At 35.3% G+C, this 20,844-nt stretch overlaps 1 protein-coding gene across 2 annotated transcripts in view; it reads right to left on the bottom strand.

Annotated features, from left to right (window-relative positions):
• SPAG16 (sperm associated antigen 16) overlaps positions 1-20,844 on the bottom strand; it is a 964,274-nt gene that overhangs the window by 921,041 nt on the left and 22,389 nt on the right. For both annotated transcript variants that reach the window (XM_043445512.1, XM_043445513.1), the window contains exons 4-5: positions 17,270-17,388; positions 11,298-11,435 (exon numbers count right to left, since the gene is read on the bottom strand). In XM_043445512.1, coding sequence (XP_043301447.1) covers positions 11,298-11,435; positions 17,270-17,388 — 257 coding nt within the window. The remainder of the gene's footprint in view (positions 1-11,297; positions 11,436-17,269; positions 17,389-20,844) is intronic.

The raw sequence follows: 20,844 nt of genomic DNA on the forward strand, positions 1-20,844 counted from the left end.
TGTACTAAAAAGTAAAGTTTGAAATAATCATATATGCAATAAATATTTAAACTATCTTGTATTTTTTTCATTATATTAGTACAGCATCTTTGTGTTTAAAAGAAAAGTTTTCTTAAGACAGATACAAAATATAGAAATTCTATTTCAAGTACAATGAACTTGATATTTAGTGAAACATTCTATTTAGATTTGTTCATAAAGAACACACTACTTAAATGCTTTTTCTTAATGAGATCACAGAATAACTATTTAACTTATCCATTTCAGGAAAGCAGCAAATCAAAATATGTAAATAAAATATAAAATAGCAAGATACTCATATTTTTCACACTAAAAAAGCACTGTCCCCAAAACTCCATGTTTAACATATAAATGTAATTTAACAGTGTACTCTAAAAAGTTATTTTTAGCTGAATGTTCCCAGTAATATAATGACCATTTAACAATAGATTTGTTGAGTTATTGTTTCCATAATTTGGCACAAGTTACCATATAAACATTTCCTGGTTTCCATGAACCGATCAAAGTAGGCCATCTTTGTTGTGTATTTTTCTCACATGTAAACTTGAATCAAAGTGATTTTTGATAACAGTAAAATTACCAACTATTGCATTCTCTTCAATTGGTTAGAAATAAATTAGTTTGCTGCTGCTGCTAAGTCACATCAGTCGTGTCCAACTCTGTGTGACCCCGTAGACGGCAGCCCACCAGGCTTTAACCCACTACAATTAATATTGGGATAATTGTCAGATGGTAAAAATGCCACACAACTATATTAGATGCAAACTTTCATTATATTTTTAACCAAAAACAGACAGGGATAGACCCATGTCTGGAAAAAATACCTTCTTAATTTAATAAGCAATTACCTAAAAACTAAAGCATGAAATTTTATGGGCTCCATTACTATCTTTATCCACAGTGTGTGTTTCTGAAAGTCATTAAATTAAATAGGTCTTCAGAAAAGCTGGGTACTCTCTGACCTTTCATAGACGTGAATTTTGTAAGTGAAATTAGGGTCTATTAGTAAAGCACCTAATGTTTTCTTAATATTAATAGCCATTAATTTTCCTTATGTCCATATTTTCTGACAGAAGATAAAATCAAGCATTTTATTACTTTTAAAATGGTAGATTTTTATCTTCTATTTAGTCATTCCAGTCAGTATTATTCCTGCCTAATCTTTAGGACTCTCAATAAATCTTTTCTGGTCTGCATTGTATTTTCTTAACATAAAAGCCCAGCAAAGGAAGACAGTATTCTAAATAAGCAAGACTTAGCTCCTCAGGAAGTTATTTAAACTACCATCATAAAAGGGAAAGGATGCCTACTCCTAAGGAATACTATGAAAGAGGCAAAAATCATCAACTACTCGAAAAATTATTAGAAACTTAACTAAAGTGCCAAAATGTTAAAACATACATTCACATAAGCCACTCATATTAGTCAGGCACAGCTATAAGACCTGAGTATATACTGAGGACAAGACAATTCCCTACTATATGGAGCTCATAATGTAACAAAAACTGAATATATTAGATAATTAGATGTAAAAGGCACAAATATTAAACTTCTTCACAAATATACAGTATTTAAGATAATCTAATAACTGGAATGAGATATACAAATAGAACACTAAAACATATGAATACATCAATCCATCCCCCTAAAATGTATGGATATAAAAATATATGTGTATCTTTCAGAAGGGGGGATCGAGATGGGGAATACATGTAAATCCATGGCTGATTCATGTCAATGTATGGCAAAAACCACTATAATATTGTAAAGTAATTAGCCTCCAACTAATAAAAATAAATTAAAAAAATATATATATATATATATATGTGTATACACACACATACACATTCTTCCCAAATTTTAACAGATTGAACTCAATCTTAATCCTAATGCCACCCCAGTCTTTCAATAAAAACTGACTAAGTGAATCTAAAATTTATATGAAAATACAGAATCTAGAATAGTTAAGCAATCTTTAAAAAGAAAAACAAAGTTGGAAGACTAAGCTATCTGACTTTAAGAACTTAAACTTGCAGCAATCAAGAGTGTGGTATTAGCATTAGCATAAGGATAAATAAATAGGTGAATGGAATAGAATATAGAAATAGACCCATTAATTATAGGGTGAAAGTGATTTTCAACAAAAATGCCAAAGAAATTCAATGAAGAATGAAAACTCTTTCTAAGAGTTGTTATGGAATAATGAATGTTTATTGAAAAGAAAATTAATCTCTAGCTCCTATCACACAGAACGTACAAAAATTAAAGTAGGCTGAAAATACAAGTTCTAAATCTTTAGATGTTTTAGAAGAGAATATTTCTTCAACCTGGAAGTAGGCAATGGTATCTTAGCCAAAATATCAAAAGCAGTATTCTAAAAAAGATAAATTAAGACTTTATCAAAATTTAAAACTTCTGCTCATCCAAAGACACCATTAAGAAATTGAAGAATTGAGCCATAAACTAGAAAAATATTCAAAATATTCTGACAAAGGATTTGTACCCAAAATATATAAACAACTCTTAAAACTCACAAATAGAATGACTGATGCAACAAAAAAAACAGGCAAAAGACTTACACAGAAAGCATCATATTCAAAATATTCTGACAAAGGATTTGTATCCAATATATAAAGAACTCTTACAACTCACAAATAGGACAACTAATGCAACAAAAACCAGGCAAAAGACTAAGACAGAAAGCAGGATGGATGAATGGCCAATAAGCACAGAAAAAAAGTTATCAGTATCATTAGTCATTAGGAAAATGAATATCAAAACTACAAGTTGTCATTATACAACCACTCAGTTTAGTTCAGTTCAGTCGCTCAGTCGTGTCTGACTCTTGGCGACCCCATGAATCACAGGACGCCAGGCCTTCCTGTCCATCACCAACTCCCGGAGTCCACCCAAACTCATGTCCATCAAGTCGGTGATGCCATCCAGCCATCTTATCCTCTGTCATCCCCTTCTCCTCCTGCCCCCAATCCCTCCCAGCATCAGGGTCTTTTCCAATGAGTCAACTCTGCGCATCAGGTGGCCAATGTATTGGAGTTTCAGCTTCAGCATCAGTCCTTCCAATGAACACTCAGGACTGATGTCCTTTAGGATGAACTGGTTGGATCTCCTTGCAGTCCAAGGGACTCTCAAGAGTCTTCTCCAACACCACAGTTCAAAAGCATCAATTCTTCAGCACTCAGCTTTCTTCACAGTCCAACTCTCACATCCATACATGACTACTGGAAAAACCATAGCCTTGACTAGACCAACCTTTTTTGGCAAAGTAATGTCTCTGCTTTTTAATATGCTATCTAGGTTGGTCATTAGTTTCCTTCGAAGGGGTAAGTGTCTTTTTATTTCATGGCTGCAATCACCATCTGCAGTGATTTTGGAGCCCCCCAAAATAAAGTCTGACACTGTTTCCACTGTTTCCCCATTTATTTCCCATGAAGAATGGCTGAAATTTAAAAGTCTGACAATGTGAAGCAATTAGAGCTCTCATATATCTCTTTTGAGAATGTAAAATGGCTCAACTTGAATGCTGGAAAATGGACTAGTAGTTTCTTAAACATCTACCCTTTATAAAATTACATTCTCAAACCAGTAAATCCTAAAGGAAATCAACCCAGAATATTCATTGGAAAAACTGATGTTGAAGCTGAAGCTCCAATACTTTGGCCACCTGATGCAAAGAGTCAACTCATTGGAAAAGACTCTGATGCTGGGAAAGATTGAAAGCAAAAAGGAGAAGGGGGCAGCAGAGGATGAGATAGTTAGATATAATCACCGACTCAATGGACGTGAATTTGAGCAAACTCTGGGAGACAGTGGAGGACAGGGAAGCCTGGCATGTTGCAGTCCATGGGATCACAAAGAAATATGACTTAGCCACTGAACAGTAAGCTTTTACCAAAAAGAAAGAAAACACACTTTCACAAAAAGACTTGTACACAAACACTCATAGCAGTATCATTCACAATAACTATAGCTGGAAACAACTCAATAGAAAAAGGATAATAAATAAATCCTGGTATACACTATACAATAGGACACTACTGTAGCAATAAATAATTTAGATATCATCACCAACTCAATGGACATGAATTTGAGCAAACTCCGGGAGACAGTGGAGGACAGGGAAGCCTGGCATGCTGCAGTCCATGGGGTCGCAAAGAGTCGGACACAACTGAGCGACTGAACTGAACTAGCAATAAAAGGGAACAAATTACTCATAAATGAAAATATCACAGATAAATTTTACAGACTTTAGATGAGCAGAAGAAGCCAAACACAAAGAAATGAACATTTTGTGATTCCATTTATGAAGTTCTCCAACTGGCAAAACTAATCTAAAATGGAAAATAAAATCAGAACATTAATTGCCAGGGCAGGGAATGACAGAGAGACACAAAAGAAATCCCTGGATAGACAGCAGTGTTCTATATTATGAGTTGGGAGGTTATAAGACTTCATTTGTTTGTCAAAATCATGTAGCTAAGATATGCACATTTCAATTTATATAAATTAGAACTCAGAAAAATGATAAAAATAATAAATAGAATGTGGGGTAGAGTGTGGGTGGAAACGAAATAACGGCAGAAAGTTGATAAGTGTTGAAACTGTCTGCCTCATGAGGTTCATTATTCTATTTTGTTTACTTTCTATATAATTGATATTTGTTTAGAATTCAAAACAATATATGTAAACAAACAAATAAATTGCCTTATATCTGACTTCTGGAAAAGATACTACTCTTGGGTCTATCTTCAGTATTACTGACGCTGCTAACAATAAAGTTGATGAAGATGATAATGCTATTCCACCCACTTAATAATACTGTGTACTAGATACAATCCTCATTACACTGTGATGAATAAGACAAGCACAATCTTTATCTCTCAGATGTATAAACAAAATGAATAAGGAAATAAAACATATACATATATATATATAAACTGTAATGAGTGTTCTGAAAACAGGGGAAAAAAAGGATGTTTTAATACAGAATATTGATTTAATCCTTCTGAAAGTGAAAGTCACTCAGTTATGTCTGACTCTTTGTAACCCCATGGACTATACAGTCCATGGAATTCTCCAGGTCAGAATACTGGAATGGGTAGCCTTTCCCTAGGGGATCTTCCCAACCCAGGGATCGAACTCAGGTCTCCTGCTTTGCAGGTGAATTCTTTACCAGCTGAGCCACCTTACTGAGCACTTATCATATGATAGATACTGGGTTAAACACTTTAAAATGATGCCCTCAAGGATAATGTCACCCCACTCACATATGTGAAATCTGAGAGATAATTATATTTTTATAACTAGTAAGAAGCAGACAGCATGCACTTGTGCTACTCTATCCTTAATACCTGACCTGATATTATTATCCATCCTGAGTAAAAGTTTGACTGGAGTCAGTAAGTAATGAAGAATTTGATAACTACATATGTGTTCCTTTCAAGGACCTAATTGTTTCATAAGGAGCTGGTCTGACTCATTATTATGTAGTAACAAGATAATTCAGCCTATAAGATTATGCAGGATATAATGTTCTCCCTAGTTTCATTATGTCCCTCCATCCAGTCTACTTTCCATACTGGAGCCACTTTATATTATGATTCTCCTCAAAACTATCCATTAGCCTCGCATCCCACTTAGAGAAAAAAAAGAAAATTCTAACAAAAGCCTCTACCACTTACGCAATGGATCTAGTCACTATGGTCACCTTACTTATCCTCCAACAAACTAAGCTGTCTCCAACATAGGTTCTTTGTATTTCCTTTTCCTTCTGCCTGGAATTCCCTTTCCCCAAGTTGACACATGGCCTTCTCCTTCAATTTTTCCAGATAACTGAGAGGACTTCTCTCACTATCCTGTATAAAGCATGTGTCATTTATTTGTCTCCTTTACTTGTGTTCTTTTTCTGCATAGCACCTACTGTCACCTGATTCAACATGTTCTGTCAACATCCACATGTAGTTAGTGGCCATCTCATTGGACAACACACCTTAGAGAGCTTAAACAGCATGAAGGTAAGCTTGTCTGTGAGGCAGAAGGAGGAGGCAGAAAAGCATATTCTCACAGCATGGGAGGGAGGAGAAGAATGAAAAATAGGGTGCACACTTGACTAGAATAGTCAGGGTGAAAGCCAAACTGCAGAGTATTAAGTACAAGTCCAATGTGGCTTTTAGTAGTAACACATCCAATTAAGAATAGTTGCAATGTCTACATCAGGGGTCTCCAGCCTCTGGGATCTAATGCCTGATGATCTAGGTGGAGTTAATGCAATAAAAACAGAAACAATGTGCACAAAAAATGTAATGCACTTGAATCATCCCGAAACCATCCCTCCAACCCCAACAGGTACACTGAAAACTTGTTTTCCACGAAACCACTTCCTGGTGCCTAGAAGGTCCCTAGACCACTCATCTACATTATTCATTATTAGCAAGAGACACAAAATGCTAGCCAAGATACAAAACAAAATCAAGGTTTCGAATCAATAAAATCCGTAATTTTTTATTCACCTCAGATTGAGGTGAATAGTGTGGCAGGTCAGCTACCAAATAAAACAAGGTTTATGAAATAATGTCTAACTGTGAAAGATATCTCTAAGTGATATTTTTAGTGTTCATACAACTAACATTTTTTCTGCAAATATGAGAGAGGTCACTTCAATTCTAGACCTCTGAACTTAAAATATTTCTTGGGGCTCCCCTGGTGACTCAGTGGTAGAGAATCCACCTGCCAATGCGGGACACACACAAGTTTGATCTCTGATCCGGGAAGATCCCACATGCCACAGAGCAACTAAGCCCATGTGCCACATGTAGTGAGCCTGTGCTCTAGAGCCTGGGAGCTGCAGCTACTGAGCCCACGTACCACAACTACTGAAGCCCGTGTGCCCTAGAGACCCTGCTCCATAACGAGAGAAGCCACTACAATGAGAAGCCCACAACTAGAGGGCAGCCTCCCACTCATCACAACTGGAGAAAAGCTCATGCAGCAATGAAGACCCAGCACAGCAAAAAAATAAGTAAATAAAATAACCAAAAAATAACAATTGGGCCACATTTCAATATAAAAGTACAATTAGATTCTAATCTTCCAACAAAGAATGTCAAACTAATACTCATATCATTCCTCTCCAGTATCTAGTATGCAATATTAATATATTCAATATAACTATGAACCTTTTTAATAATGTTATTATTCCCTTAAAAACACCTATAAAGTAATTTTCCAAGCAGTTTTGTCTCAAACTTTTTCATATCAATATATAATTGACACATAACATTATATCAGTTTCAGCTGTATAATATACTGACTGGATGTTTACATATATTGCAAAATAATCACGGTAAGTCTGGTAGACATCCACCACTATACATACAGATACACCATACACCAAATTTTACATCTTAAAAGATAATCTACATTTGTAGCAAACAAGGGAAAGCCTCTGTTCCAAGACTGCCATTGCTTATAACAGAGAAAAAGACAATTTCTTTTTTAATTATAGCAACTCAATTATTTTACAGTGAAATATTTTCCCTTTTCATTTTTTCCTCATGCTTCATCATTGCCGATTTCAAAAATAATAATGATGTGATAATTTTTAAAAATCTAGGGATGACAGCCTTTAGAGATATTGATAATAATAGCTGACATTTTCAAAGCACTTTGTGATTTACACAGCTCTTTAATGTAGACTGTCTTGTTTAATTATCACATTACTCCCTAGGAGTTAATAATATTAGGCATAATTATTCCCAATATAACAATAAGGAAACTGAGTTAATAAGTAGCAGAATATTGGAAGCCAGGTATGTGAACTTTTAGTACAGTACTCTTTCCATGGCAAATTTCCCCTAGATAAATATTAAGCTCATACTTATATGATTTTGCTGATTTTTCCAGATATATCACTAAATGCTACTCGTTTAATCAAGATAACATAAAACACATCTGTAACCTGACTCTCTTTACATATTAAATATTAATTATTATTATTAGCTTTTGACACTATATTCTTGCCTGGAAAATCCCATGGATGGAGGAGCCTGGTAGGCTACAGTCCATGGGGTCGCAAAGAGTCAGACACGACTGAGTGACTTCACTTTCATTTTGCTTTAAGAAATAGGCTTAATCTTTAAACAGTAAACTTTAATGTAAACTCCTTAAAGAGAAACCCATGTTTAGCACTTAATCGTTACTGGGAAAATATCCTCACAAATCAAACTGAAACACCTGTGTGATGTGCCTTTGGAGAAAAATCTCCCCAACCTCATCTGCATCATAAGGAAGTCTTTCCCAGTCCAGGGCTTGGCCCAGGACTCAAGGATCCTGAGAAATGCCGTGGGATTCACTTCTCGGCAGATCAGGGCTATAATGGATGTTGGGGCAGAGACAGACACGTTCTCACACATGTAAGGAGACCTGCTGTGTGGTGTGTGTCATGTGCTTTGAGGTCCACCTCCGACAGACCATTAAGGAATACAGAATGAAAGGACATGTCTCCCATAGAATGCGACAACCTCATGAATCTTCAGACATTTAGTCCTACCTATCCATTTAAGATATGAGAAAACTGAGACCCAAGGATGAGGGTCTGATCCGAGATGTCTGTGTGATCCAAGCCAATAGGTTCCAGGCTGATACTGTTGAAGTTGGAGCTAGAGGAGAAGACTGTGAAGATGAACGCCCAGCCAAGGCCAGGACCAGAGGAAAGAGTGTGGGGCCTTGTGTGAAATGCAAGGAAGCCTCCCTCTCAGGGCCTTTCTGTACAGATATTATCTATGGGAAGAAAGATGCATGGGGAGAAACTTTCTTCAAATCTGTGGCTACTCCAGTGCTTTCCAATAAATGCCCTCTAGCCCTTAAAAAAGAAAAAAAAAAAAAACCTGTGTGATGAGACTTACAGTTTGGGGCAAACTTGTAGCATGACAGAGGTAGTTTTGGGAATTTTGTACAAAATGTCAGTCTCCATTTTCTGAGAATGTATCCAACAAACAGGCAATAGGTGTCATCACAAAGGGCTGTGAAGCACAATGTGCTTAATATTCATTCAATGCTGTATGTGTTAAGCATTTATAAAGGGTCAAGCAGCTTTCCTTCAGACTTTCCATGTCAGGTAGATTAAACTAAATAAATATTTTCCTTTTCTAATTTGTGTAAGTTTAATTCTACAGAGTGAGATAGATTTGAGAGATACCATAAGACCACTGAAACTAAAACTATAGTTTAGTAAATACATGTAAATCTTAAAAACATTTACTAACCTGATATTTTACTAAACATGAATAAGAGATAAGATTTCATTTGAGTGATATCTGTATAAATCATGCTTTTTAACATTAAGTTAATAATATAAACAGGTAATAGTTTGTATCATTTTGATTATAGTTATTACATATAATAGTCAATAAACAACCAGTAGTAAAAATGATCATTTCATATTACTGGGACAAATCTCACTGCAGAAAAAAGGCTCTATCTATTCAAAAGAAATTAGCAAACTCAAGCAATAATTCAAAGGAGATCAAGATCTGAAACAGTATGAAAGGCAGCACTCTGAAAAATCTGCTGTGTCAAATTCCCAGTGCACCCATTAGGCATCTATACAGAATCACGGTGAGCGTCAGAGCCAAGAATGCAAACCACTGCTGAGAAATGGAACTGAGAATAGAGGGGATGCTGGTTCTAGTAGCATCATTCTGGGATAATATACTTCTATCAAAAACCCCAAATAGTATATGCATAGATAATATGATGGAGGAGGAAATGGCAACCCACTCTTGTACTCCTGCCTGGAGAATTCCATGGACAGAGGAGCCTGGCAGGCTACCGTCCATGGGATCACAAAAGTCAGACACAACTGAGTGTCTAACACACACACAGATAATATGAAATTTGTATAACTTGCAAAATACAATTCTACAAGTGCATATAATGACTGAATAAACAATCACACAGATTATTTTTATTTACTGCCACCTTTCAAAAGTAGAAGCTTATTTTAAATGTTTCCTTCCATTTGCAATACAGTCTTGTTTCTTTAAACTTTTTTTGCAAAGTTCTTAGAAATACTACATTCCTATATGGTAGTTCTGTTTATCTAATTTTTTGTTTTAATATTCTTTTAACAGAGAAACCCTTCTTTAAATGTTTAATAAAAATTAATGAACAAAGCATAAACTGTCTCTACTCCATATCTAAGTATTGATTTTTCATCTAACATTGTCTTAGATGAGTAGATTCACCTCAAGTCAACACATTCATATATTTGTCTTTGCCAGAATAACACTGCCCATTTATCTAAATCTATTTGCCAAAAAAATTGCTTGTCTTTCATTAATTTTAGAATGAGAGAAACCTGCAGAGAGATTTGCTTTCTATTAAGTTTCTCCACTGTGCATAAATTCATGCTACAAAATTACAAAATAACAGTTTTCTTTGGGGAATTTTCAAATACTGAAATTCCTCTACTAAGAGTACACTGGGGCTTCCAGGTGGAACTAGTGGTAAAGAATTTGGCTGCCAATGCAGGAGACATAAGAGACGTGGCTTCAATCCCTGGGTTGGGAGGATCCCCTGGAGAAGGAAATGGTAACCTGCTCCAGTATTGTTACCTGGAAAATTCCATGGACAGAGAAGCCTGGCAGGCTACAGTCCATGAGGCTCTTTCTTCCTCTAGTTTTTTCTACAATTTTACTATTATTTCAGAAATCAGCTTACTCTCATGGGGGAAGATTTCCACAAACCATATGACTTTCAAAATACATAAGGAAGCAAATGAAAATCCAAGTGAAAAGAACTGGGCTTCTCTGATAGTTCAGTTGGTAAAGAATCCGCCTGCAATGCAGAAAACCCCGGTTCAATTCCTGGGTCAGGAAGATCCCCTAGAGAAGGGAAAGGCCCCAGTCTAGTATTCTTGGGCTTCCCTTGCAGCTCAGCTGGTAAAGAATCCTCCTGCAATGCAGGAGACCTGGGTTCCTGCAGGTAGCCAATGTTAAGTAGCAAATTAACAACCTCCTGCACAACCCCCCTCATCCCACTCTTGATGGCGAAGTACAGTTGTGAGTGTTCTGCTCATCTGTTCAATTAAGTTGCTTGTGAAGCCTTTCACATTCTTTCCAACTAGAATTTAAATATAATTCAGTTCTCCAGAACTAAAGCTCTGGTGCATTAACCACCATCCACATAGTGGCAAATTCAAGCCTTATTTTCATTTAGTCCAAAATAGAAAAAAAAAAGTCATTAAAAAAATAACATACTCAGCTGCTTGTTTATAGTGCTTCAAATCTTTCTTCAAAATTTTGTTCTCATTTTCTAAAAGCATGTTCTGGGTGTAGACATCTGGAACAATCCCACCATCTCTAAGTTCAGTTACTCCCTTCTGTATTAACTCATACCTAGGATAAAATCAAACAAAAGACTTCATATTGTTTCTTTCTAATAAATTGGTTTAACTTACGTACATTCCAAAAAGTTAAGTGTAAGGGAATATTTATAGTAATAAGTGGCAATGTTACTTTTTAAACTAAAATGTCAATATTCATAATATATTTTTAAAATGAAATGCTAAGTATTAATACCATCATGGTGCATAAAATATAATTTAACAACTCCTATGCTCCAGGCACTAGTCCAGACACCAGTGAAATTAACAAAAATGTCTAAGCCTCTACCTATCTAATGGAGTTTCCATTCTAGTATGGATGGTGACACATTCTATGAATTAAAGCAAGATAAGAAAAACAGACCCGAAAGTAGAAAGTGACGTGCTATTTTATCTAAGGTGGCCAGAGAAACTATAACTGACTATTTGATCAGGGACCTGAAGGAAAAGAGACACTAAGCCATGTGGACATGTGGGGGAGAAGCACTCTTGGCTGACAGAAAAACATGTGTAAAGGCCCTGAGATAAGGAGGAGTCTGACATGTACAATGTAAAGCAAAAAGTCAGTACATCTGGAGAATCGGGAAATGGAGCCAACTAAGTGAGCAGGAAAGAGAGTGGTGAGAAATAAGTCAGGAAAGACAGCAGGGAGCCAGAAACAGGAATGTGGTTTTAGTCTGAATCAGACCAAAGTCATTGGAAGACTTTGAGAGACAAGAGACGCTTGAACATATTTATGTTTAGTAAGGATTAATCTAGTGTCTCGCTGAAGAAACTGACTCTAGAGCATAAAAAGGAGATGCAGAGAACCTGCTGCGAGAGTCCAGGAGAGAGATCGTCAGATTACACAAAAGCTGGCAGCAGGAGATTGTGAGAAATGGGTCCCTTCTGGACATGCTGTGAAGATGGAGCCAGCAGAATTCGCTTACAGATCAGATATGATGTTTTAGTTAAAAAAGAAAATCAAGGATGACTCCAAAGTTTTTGGCTGAGCCACAGACAAACATTTAGTGAAATGGGAACAAATGCAGTAGGAATTTGGTGTTTAGAGAAATCAAGGAACCGTTTTTATCCATGTTAAATGCACTATGTCTGCTAGGCAATTAAGTGAAAATTAACATTGTAAGTACACATCAAAAGTTAAGGGAAAAGTCAGGACACGAAATTTAAATCTGGGATAGATCAGTAAATAGATACACTTTAAAGTCACAAGATTGGATAAAGGCCAGTTAGGAAGCAACTGTAAAGTGAAAAGTAAAAAAGTTCTAAGGCTGTTTTTAGGTTGGGAAGAGAGGAAACACTACCAAACAGAGACTAAGAAAGAGAGGGGTCAGTGAAGCAGTGAAAGAACAGGAGAGTACTGTGACTGAGGGATCAAATGAAGAAAGTGCTGCAAGAAGTAAGAAATGAATAACTGTAACATATGATACAAGGAGAATGAATAGGAACAATACTAAGGATCAACCACTGAATTTGCCAATGTAGTCACTGAAAAAAAGTTTCAGTAGATTCATGGAGGGGCTTCCCTGGTGGCTCAGATGATAAAGAATCTGCCTGCAATGGGGGAAAACTTGGTTCCATTCCTGGGTTGGGAAGATCCCCTGCAGAAGGGACTAGCAACCCACTCCAGTATCCTTGCCTGGAGAATTTGATGGACAGAGGAGTCTTATGAGCCAGAGTCCATGGAGTCGCAAAGAGCTGGACACAATTGAGTGACTAAGACACACACACACACACACACACAAATATAGTCATGGAGATGAAAGTGAAACTAGAGTAGGAATGAGAGAGCAGGAAATGAGAAAGTGGCAGCAAACTCTTTCAAGGAGATAGACCTTAAAAGCAGAGCCTAGGAAATCAGGATGAACCTGAAGAGAAAGTAGAGTCAAGGGTATTCTGTCTTCTTCTACGTTTTTAACACTTGACATACTATTGTACATCGTATGCTCATGGCAGTGATTCAGCGGAGAGGGAAATCTTTTACAGTGCGGGGAGGGAGGGGACAGCTGCAGGAGTCATGTACTGAGTAGGCGAGAGCATCCAGTAGAGGAGAGCTGGCCTCAGGGACAGTGTCTGTGGCTCAGCCAGGCAACAAGAGAAGGAGAATGCTGAAATCAGAGGCAGTGGGTTGGTAGAAAGGAAACAAGACCTGTGGAACTTCTATTTTCTCAGTGAAATACGAAGGTGCACCAGAAAATCATTTATAAATCAGTTAATAATTTGTTTTAATCATTAAATGTAGCAATTAATAGTTAAAGAAAAAACCAGAGCATAGAAAAAACATTTCAAGTAATACAGTTATTAACCAAAATTCCCTACAAACCTTGCTATAGATGAGCTAAATATGTTTAAAATATTTAATTTTCAGCATTTTCATATATACATCTTAGCTTTATTAATATATTACACATTATTAGTCATATGTTTTGTGCTATGTGTTATATATCTTGAAGTTGCTCAGTCATGTCCAACTCTTTGAGACCCCATGGACTGTAGCCTACCAGGCTCCTCAGTCCATGGAATTTTCCAGGCAAGAGTACTGGAGTGAGTTGCCATTTCCTTCTGCAGGAGCTCTTCCCAACCCAGGGATCGAACCCGGGTCTCCCGCATTGCAGGCAGATGCTTTACTGTCTGAGCCACCAGGGAATACATCTTATCTGGATATATATCTTATCTGAAACCAAAAAAGAGCAAGAGAACCCTGCTGAATATACAAAAGTTCAAGACAATTGAATCAAGATCAAGTGATATTTGGGCTTCCTTGGTGGCTCAAATGGCAAAGAATCTACCTTCAACAGAGGAGACCTGGATTTAATCGCTGAGTCTGGAAGATCCCCTGGAGAAGGAAATGGCTACCCACTCCAGTATTCTTGCCTGGAGAACTCCATGGACAGAGAAGCCTGGTAGACTACAGTTCACTATTTGAAAAAACTTACCAAACAACATATATCATTTAATCATAAAATCACTTTTCTATCCATATTTGGAAGGTGGTTTATACTTATCTCAGAAGAGAAGACATAAGGACTGACTGAAGTATTGGACCATAAGGATTTTCTGACCATAAAATTGGCTGAGGGGTGGGAAGGGGAGGGAGGTGAGAAGGAGGTTCAGGATGGGGGACATACGTACATCCATGGCTGATTCATGTCAATGTATGGCAAAAACCACTACAATATTGTAAAGTAATTAGCCTCCAATTATTATTTTTTAAATTGCCTTTCAGCCACTGGCTTTATTTAATGCAGAAAAAAATCACTAAAGAAAGAAAATCAAGTCCCTGTTTTACAAAAAACATTTGGCTGTAAAGGGAAAAAGAGTTGGAGTGAGTTTGAGGTAATAGAGAAGGTAGAGGCAAGAATGTACATTGTGGGTGAGTGAGCCCTGACCTTGTTACCAGCCAGCAGAACAGTCCAGAGGAGGAAAGGAGATGGCTGACATGTGCTCAGTCAGGGTAAATAAAATGCACTACCATATTTTCTCCACTGTAACACTTTAATTTTGCCCCCAGGGAAATAATCATTATTCACAGAGCACTTCTAAATGGTCATAAAAATATTACTGACTAAACCCACAGTATAGACTTTTCGTGGTTCATAGAATATTTTATACACACACACACACACACACACACACACACACACACACATACATATATCTATATAGATACATGTATAATATTTTTTTGTGTAAAGGGCCATAAAATAAACATTTAGAATTTTGGGGGAAAAGAAAAGCTTTCAGGGCCGTATGGTCTCTGTTGTCACTAACTTTGCTGTTATACATAGTAGTATGAAAGCAACCACAGACAAACAGATAATACCTAAAAGATAGGTCATGGCTGTGCTTCAGTAAAATTTTATTTACCAAAACAGGAGGCAGGTGAGATTTGGCCCCAGGGTCTTAGTTGCTGACCCCAGATTTAATGGACTTAACGTAATTACCGTTTGAAGAATGAAAAAACATAAATCAAATTCTACTGCCCAGGTGTTTTGGGTTTTGGAATTTTGTTTGTTTGCTTTTTGTGGGTTTATTTTACAAATCAACAAGAGGGAAACCTTGTTTCATCACCTTTTCTAAGATTAAATGAATTTATAGAAATGATAAATTACAAGTGTTCATCCCCATAATAAGAAATTATAAAAATAATATACATGGCAATCCACTCCAGTATTCTTGCCTGGACAATCCCCATGGACAGAGGAGCCTGGCAGGCTACAGTCCATGGTGTCACAAAGAGTCAGACACAACTGAGTTACTAAGCACACATTCCCATAGCCTTACTATGCATTATAAATAAAGGTTTCTGATCAAAGTAAAACATATTTTATTTGAAATAAAAATATCCAATACAGTATAATCTCATTACAAATAATTTGCAATCTCATTACAAACTGGCAGCTAGGGATCAGAATAAAATTAGTTGAACCACAGTATTACTAAACCCAAATAATGAAGAGATATTTATACAAATTTTACTTTAAAATCATAATATTACAATAAATGATATGCTTACTTAGGGTTTCTATAAACCTTAATATTATTGCACTTTTCTGAAATTTCATCTCAATTCAAATTGCTAAATCTAAAAGGATAATATGGCAACAAACACCTAATTAAGAGTATACTTTGTTTCAGATTTCTCCAAGGGAATCATTTCATACTTTGTCGAAACAAGTAAGCACTACATATCCTAAACCCATATCTTTAGAAAAAAAATAGGAAACTGAACTACATTAATCACTTCATTAGTAATGCAAATTAAGCATCTATCTACTCTTACAAAAATATATTCTCTAATACATTTGTAATTATTTTATAGGGACATTATTATAAAAATCATTCACACAATTTCTAGATTTACTAAGAAGAGTATTATTTTTCTACCATCAAACCTGATCTTTTTTTTAAACTGTATTAGGGAAAATGGCTCTCCTCATTAAATTTATTAACACTAGACATGCAATTTAAAGTAATGAAACTGATTACTTCTATATGAATGGTCTCTGTAGATTCGAACCAAAACAGCAAAATATAAAAATTAAATCAAAGTTGGATTAGTAGAAATTAATAAATTGTGCCTTGTATTTAAAATTATTATAGGATTGAACTCCAAAACACCATAAACAACTTTATATATATTATTCCTTCTTTCTATAATATGCAATGACTTTTAAAAAAACATAAACATTTATTATCCAATTATTTAATAATATTTTTTTAAAGAATGCTAGGAGGCCAAAAACATGCCTGATAACATTATCGCTATAGCGAAGGAATAAAGACAGTATGCCTGCTGATTTTCATAACAATAAGTTATTAAAATTTTCAGTTATAACAAGAAAGCCTTGTGTCGGTATCATCTGACAATGCAGTTTCACCTAATTATAAATGAAGGGACATTTATAGAAAAAGAATCAGTTGTGTGAGTAAAGAAAAGCAGGGCATTACACTCTAAGCAAAACAAGCAAAGTAGTACTGTTAGCAGGATGTGTCTTACAGAGGAAACAATACTCTTGTAATTATGTAAAAGATATTTTTTAAACATTTCATTAAGTAGCCCTGGATTATATAACTCCAAGAGATGTTCCATTTACTTGATTCTTGAGAATCACTTAAATTTGAGTATTTAGAAGAGAGATTTAATTTAAAACTTCTTTGAAACTGATATCCTGACTGTGTATGTGTTTGTGCTGTGGTTTCAGTGGCAGTGATGGAAAAAGCTTCTATCCAGCTCTTTCATTTTACATAAGCTCAGTCACTCAAAGTCTTTTGAGATGATTAAAAGTATACGTGTTAAATAATGTTAGTATTTCTAGAAAACTATTTATCTACTTAATTATTTACCATTCAGACTGAAAGCAATCAAGAGTTCTGGTCATTCCCATTTTGATCAGGAAATTGCAAAGAAAGTCTTCTATTGCTTCAGGTACTGTATGCTTTGGAGAAAAGACTGTTTTCTGCTCCTAAAATTTTAAAGTGAAATTATTTATTTAAAAATTTTCAAAGCTTTAATTGTACAGCTAGGCCTTACATTCATTCATTCATTCACTTTTTAAACAATTTTGTTGAATATTACATCCAGGAACTATTTTAATCACTAGGGATAAAGCAGTGATGAAAACAGATAAGACTCAGTCCTTATAACTAATAATCAAGTGAATGTGACAGAAAATGAGTAACTAAATTAAAAATATACAGTATCGCCGATGATACTAAGTGCCTGGTGGTAAAAGCAGAAGGTTGAAGTGAGGGAAAGCCACGTATAGATCAGATACATGTGTGGAGCTGGTCTGCTATGTATGTAGCAATGATGAAGAAAGATTACATTGAGCAAGTGACGTGTGAACATATATCTAGAGAAGAGGTGTTCCAGTTATAGCATCAGCAAGTACAAAGGCAGACATGACTGTGATTGGACTGTCCAAGAAACAATAAGGAGGTCAGCTTGCCCTAACAATAGTACATAACACACTCAAAAAAAGAAAAAAAGTATGGATTGCTTAATTCTTTTACTTATCATTATAAAAAGAAATGTGGTTTTGGTACCTTGATTTTTAGAAACACTATGGAAGAAATTATGCACAAATGAGCACCCTTGTACTCCTATTTCGTAATGGAAATAAATAACTCTATCAACTAGATCAGGGGTGAGTTAACTTTTCTCATAAGTAAAGTTTACTAGAACCCCACCAGGTCCACATGTTTACATATTTGATAGTATTTTTGAATAAATATACAGGAAAATATCTTAGAATAAAATTCTTTGAGAACTATTGATAAATATGTTAAACAGTATAGTAGTTTTGTTCAGCTAATTAGCCTCCCACAAACACTATTTCAGAGAAATATCTCATATTCTTAGAGGAGATGGAAAGATGATGTCAGGAAATTTAACAATCACATGATTTAGGAACCTTGCTAATGTCATCTTTAAAGATCAAAATTATAATTTTATAAAAATTATATTATTATAGAATTATGGCCAAAAAAATGACCTTTGAGACTGCACCTCCAACACTAGCTAAACAAAAAACCAAAAACCAAAACAGCTAAAGAATTACCCCCCACAAATGGCAATAATATGCTAAAACGAAAGCTCATGCTGTAGAGGGGAAAACCCAGCTTGAATGTAAGTAGACCTTTTTTCATAAAATTACATACAAATATTTCTAAAGAATATATGTGTGTATGTGTGTCTATTCTTATTTCTACTTACATGTATACTTAGAAAAAAGACTTCAGTTTCAAGAAACAATTGACATATTCATTATAGATTAATAACATTTCCTATCTTCTTAATTGTTTCCATTAATCACTCTAAATATAATAAAACTATATTTTATTTCAGAGTTTAGAACCATTATACCTATCAAGGAAACTGATATTGTATAGAACAGAAAGTTCAAAGTTTATGAAATAAAACATGTATCAATTCTCAAATATATATAGTTTTATATATATATATAAAATACATATTACCAAGGTTTAAAGAAAATTAAAAGAATTAATTTAAATGTCAACTCTTCAATAAATTATCCTTGTTAATTTTTAACAAATAAAGCTATTTACATTACTTCCAAATTTCAACTTTTTAATAATTTCAAATATATTCAACATCCTAGTAGTAATGTTCATGTTTTATTTTCAAACTTTAATAAAAATTCTGAAAGTCCTCATTGAATTGGGACTACTGCTATCCTCTAACATAGAAGAAAATATATGCTGATCATAAACAGATGTAATAAAATCATAACAAAAGGAAGCTGGTTTCATAAACAATAAATATTCTTAAAACAGAAAGCCCATGGCACAACTCAAAGTTAGTTTTTGAAGACAAAATACTATAAAAACAAAAACCAAATTATAAATATAAAACTGGGATGCTTATCACAATATAAATCCATATATAATTTTAAATGCCTAAAGGAAATTTTTGTGAATTTTCTACATAGTAATATTTCTCTAAAGAGCTCAAAAAAACAGATAAAAACTTAAAAGACCATCAATCAGCTATAAATATGTCATAAATCTAGAAAGTTAACTCCTGCAAAGTTAGGAGTTTGAGTTAGCTTTTGAGAAATTGATGAGAGAATTACTGATATTTAGTTCAGAAGATATAACAGCTATGACGTTGAATTTATTCCCCAATTGCCCTTCTTGGATTTATCTTTGGATTTAAAAACAACTTCTAGCATAATAACAGACACAAAAATACAATTATATTTTGGGTCATAATTTTTTCATTCAATGAGTCATTTATCCATTCATTCATTTATTTAACTGCTATACACTGAGTCCCTACTATGTGTCAATCATTGTGTTAGACATCTTTGCTATCAGGTACCACTATAAAGGAGTAGTACATAAAGTATTTTTTTAATGCTCCTCAACTTAATGATGAAGCTTCCCTGATAAATCAGTTGACAGAGAATCCACCTGCAATGCAGAAGACCCGTGTTCGATTCGTGGGCCGGGAAGATCCACTGGAGAAGGGATAGGCTACCCACTCCAATATTCTTGGGCTTCCCTTGTGGCTCAGCTGATAAAGCATCCACCTGCAATGTGGGAGACCTGGGTTTGATCCCTGGGTAGGGAAGATCCCCTTGAGAAAGGAAAGGCTACCCATTCCAGTATTCTGGCTTAGAGAATTCCATGGATTGACATGACTGAGTGACTTTCACTCACTAACTTGATGTAAAAAGCAAGAAGGAAGATGATGAGCAATACATATTATGCAACTGATATGTTTATCCACTGCTCATCATTCAAAATTTTAAAATTTACCTATAAATTACTGCATGTAGATATCTAACATACTAATAAAGTCTGTGTAGCAGACTTTACTTTATGTCTACCTAGAAGGAACTATGGGGCTCCCCTGGTATCTCAGCAGTAAAGACTCTGCCAACAACGCAGTAGACCGGGTTGGATCCCTGTGTCAAGAAGATCCCCTGTAGAAGGAAATAGCAACCCACTGCAGTATTCTTGCCTGGAGAATCCCATGGACAGAGAAGCCTGGCAGGCTGCAGTCCATAGCATCGCAGAGTTGGACACGACTGAAGCGAGTAAGCAGCAGCAGCAAGAGAAGGAACTATATCCATAGGATACATTAGAGAATAGAGTTTACTATAAGCTAAAGCCCTCCACTTAGAATATAATTAATCCTGGATTCAAGAAATTCTGCTCTTCAGCATTTTTCAATTTTGAATGGACAGACATGTTGGAAAGGAGTTACTGGATTTCTCAGCTGAGGAAATCTACAAAATACAGGACTGACACAGGGCAGAATATGCAGTGAAGTCTATCCCATATTATTTTGCACTAAGGAAGCCAAATCAGCACCTAAATAAGAGTATAATAATTTCCTCCACATTTCACAGGAAGGTTTCATTTTTGAGGAAAAGCCATCTTCTTAATTA

Source organism: Cervus canadensis, chromosome 24 (assembly GCF_019320065.1).
Source record: "Cervus canadensis isolate Bull #8, Minnesota chromosome 24, ASM1932006v1, whole genome shotgun sequence".
In the NCBI taxonomy this organism is placed as follows: domain Eukaryota; kingdom Metazoa; phylum Chordata; class Mammalia; order Artiodactyla; family Cervidae; genus Cervus; species Cervus canadensis.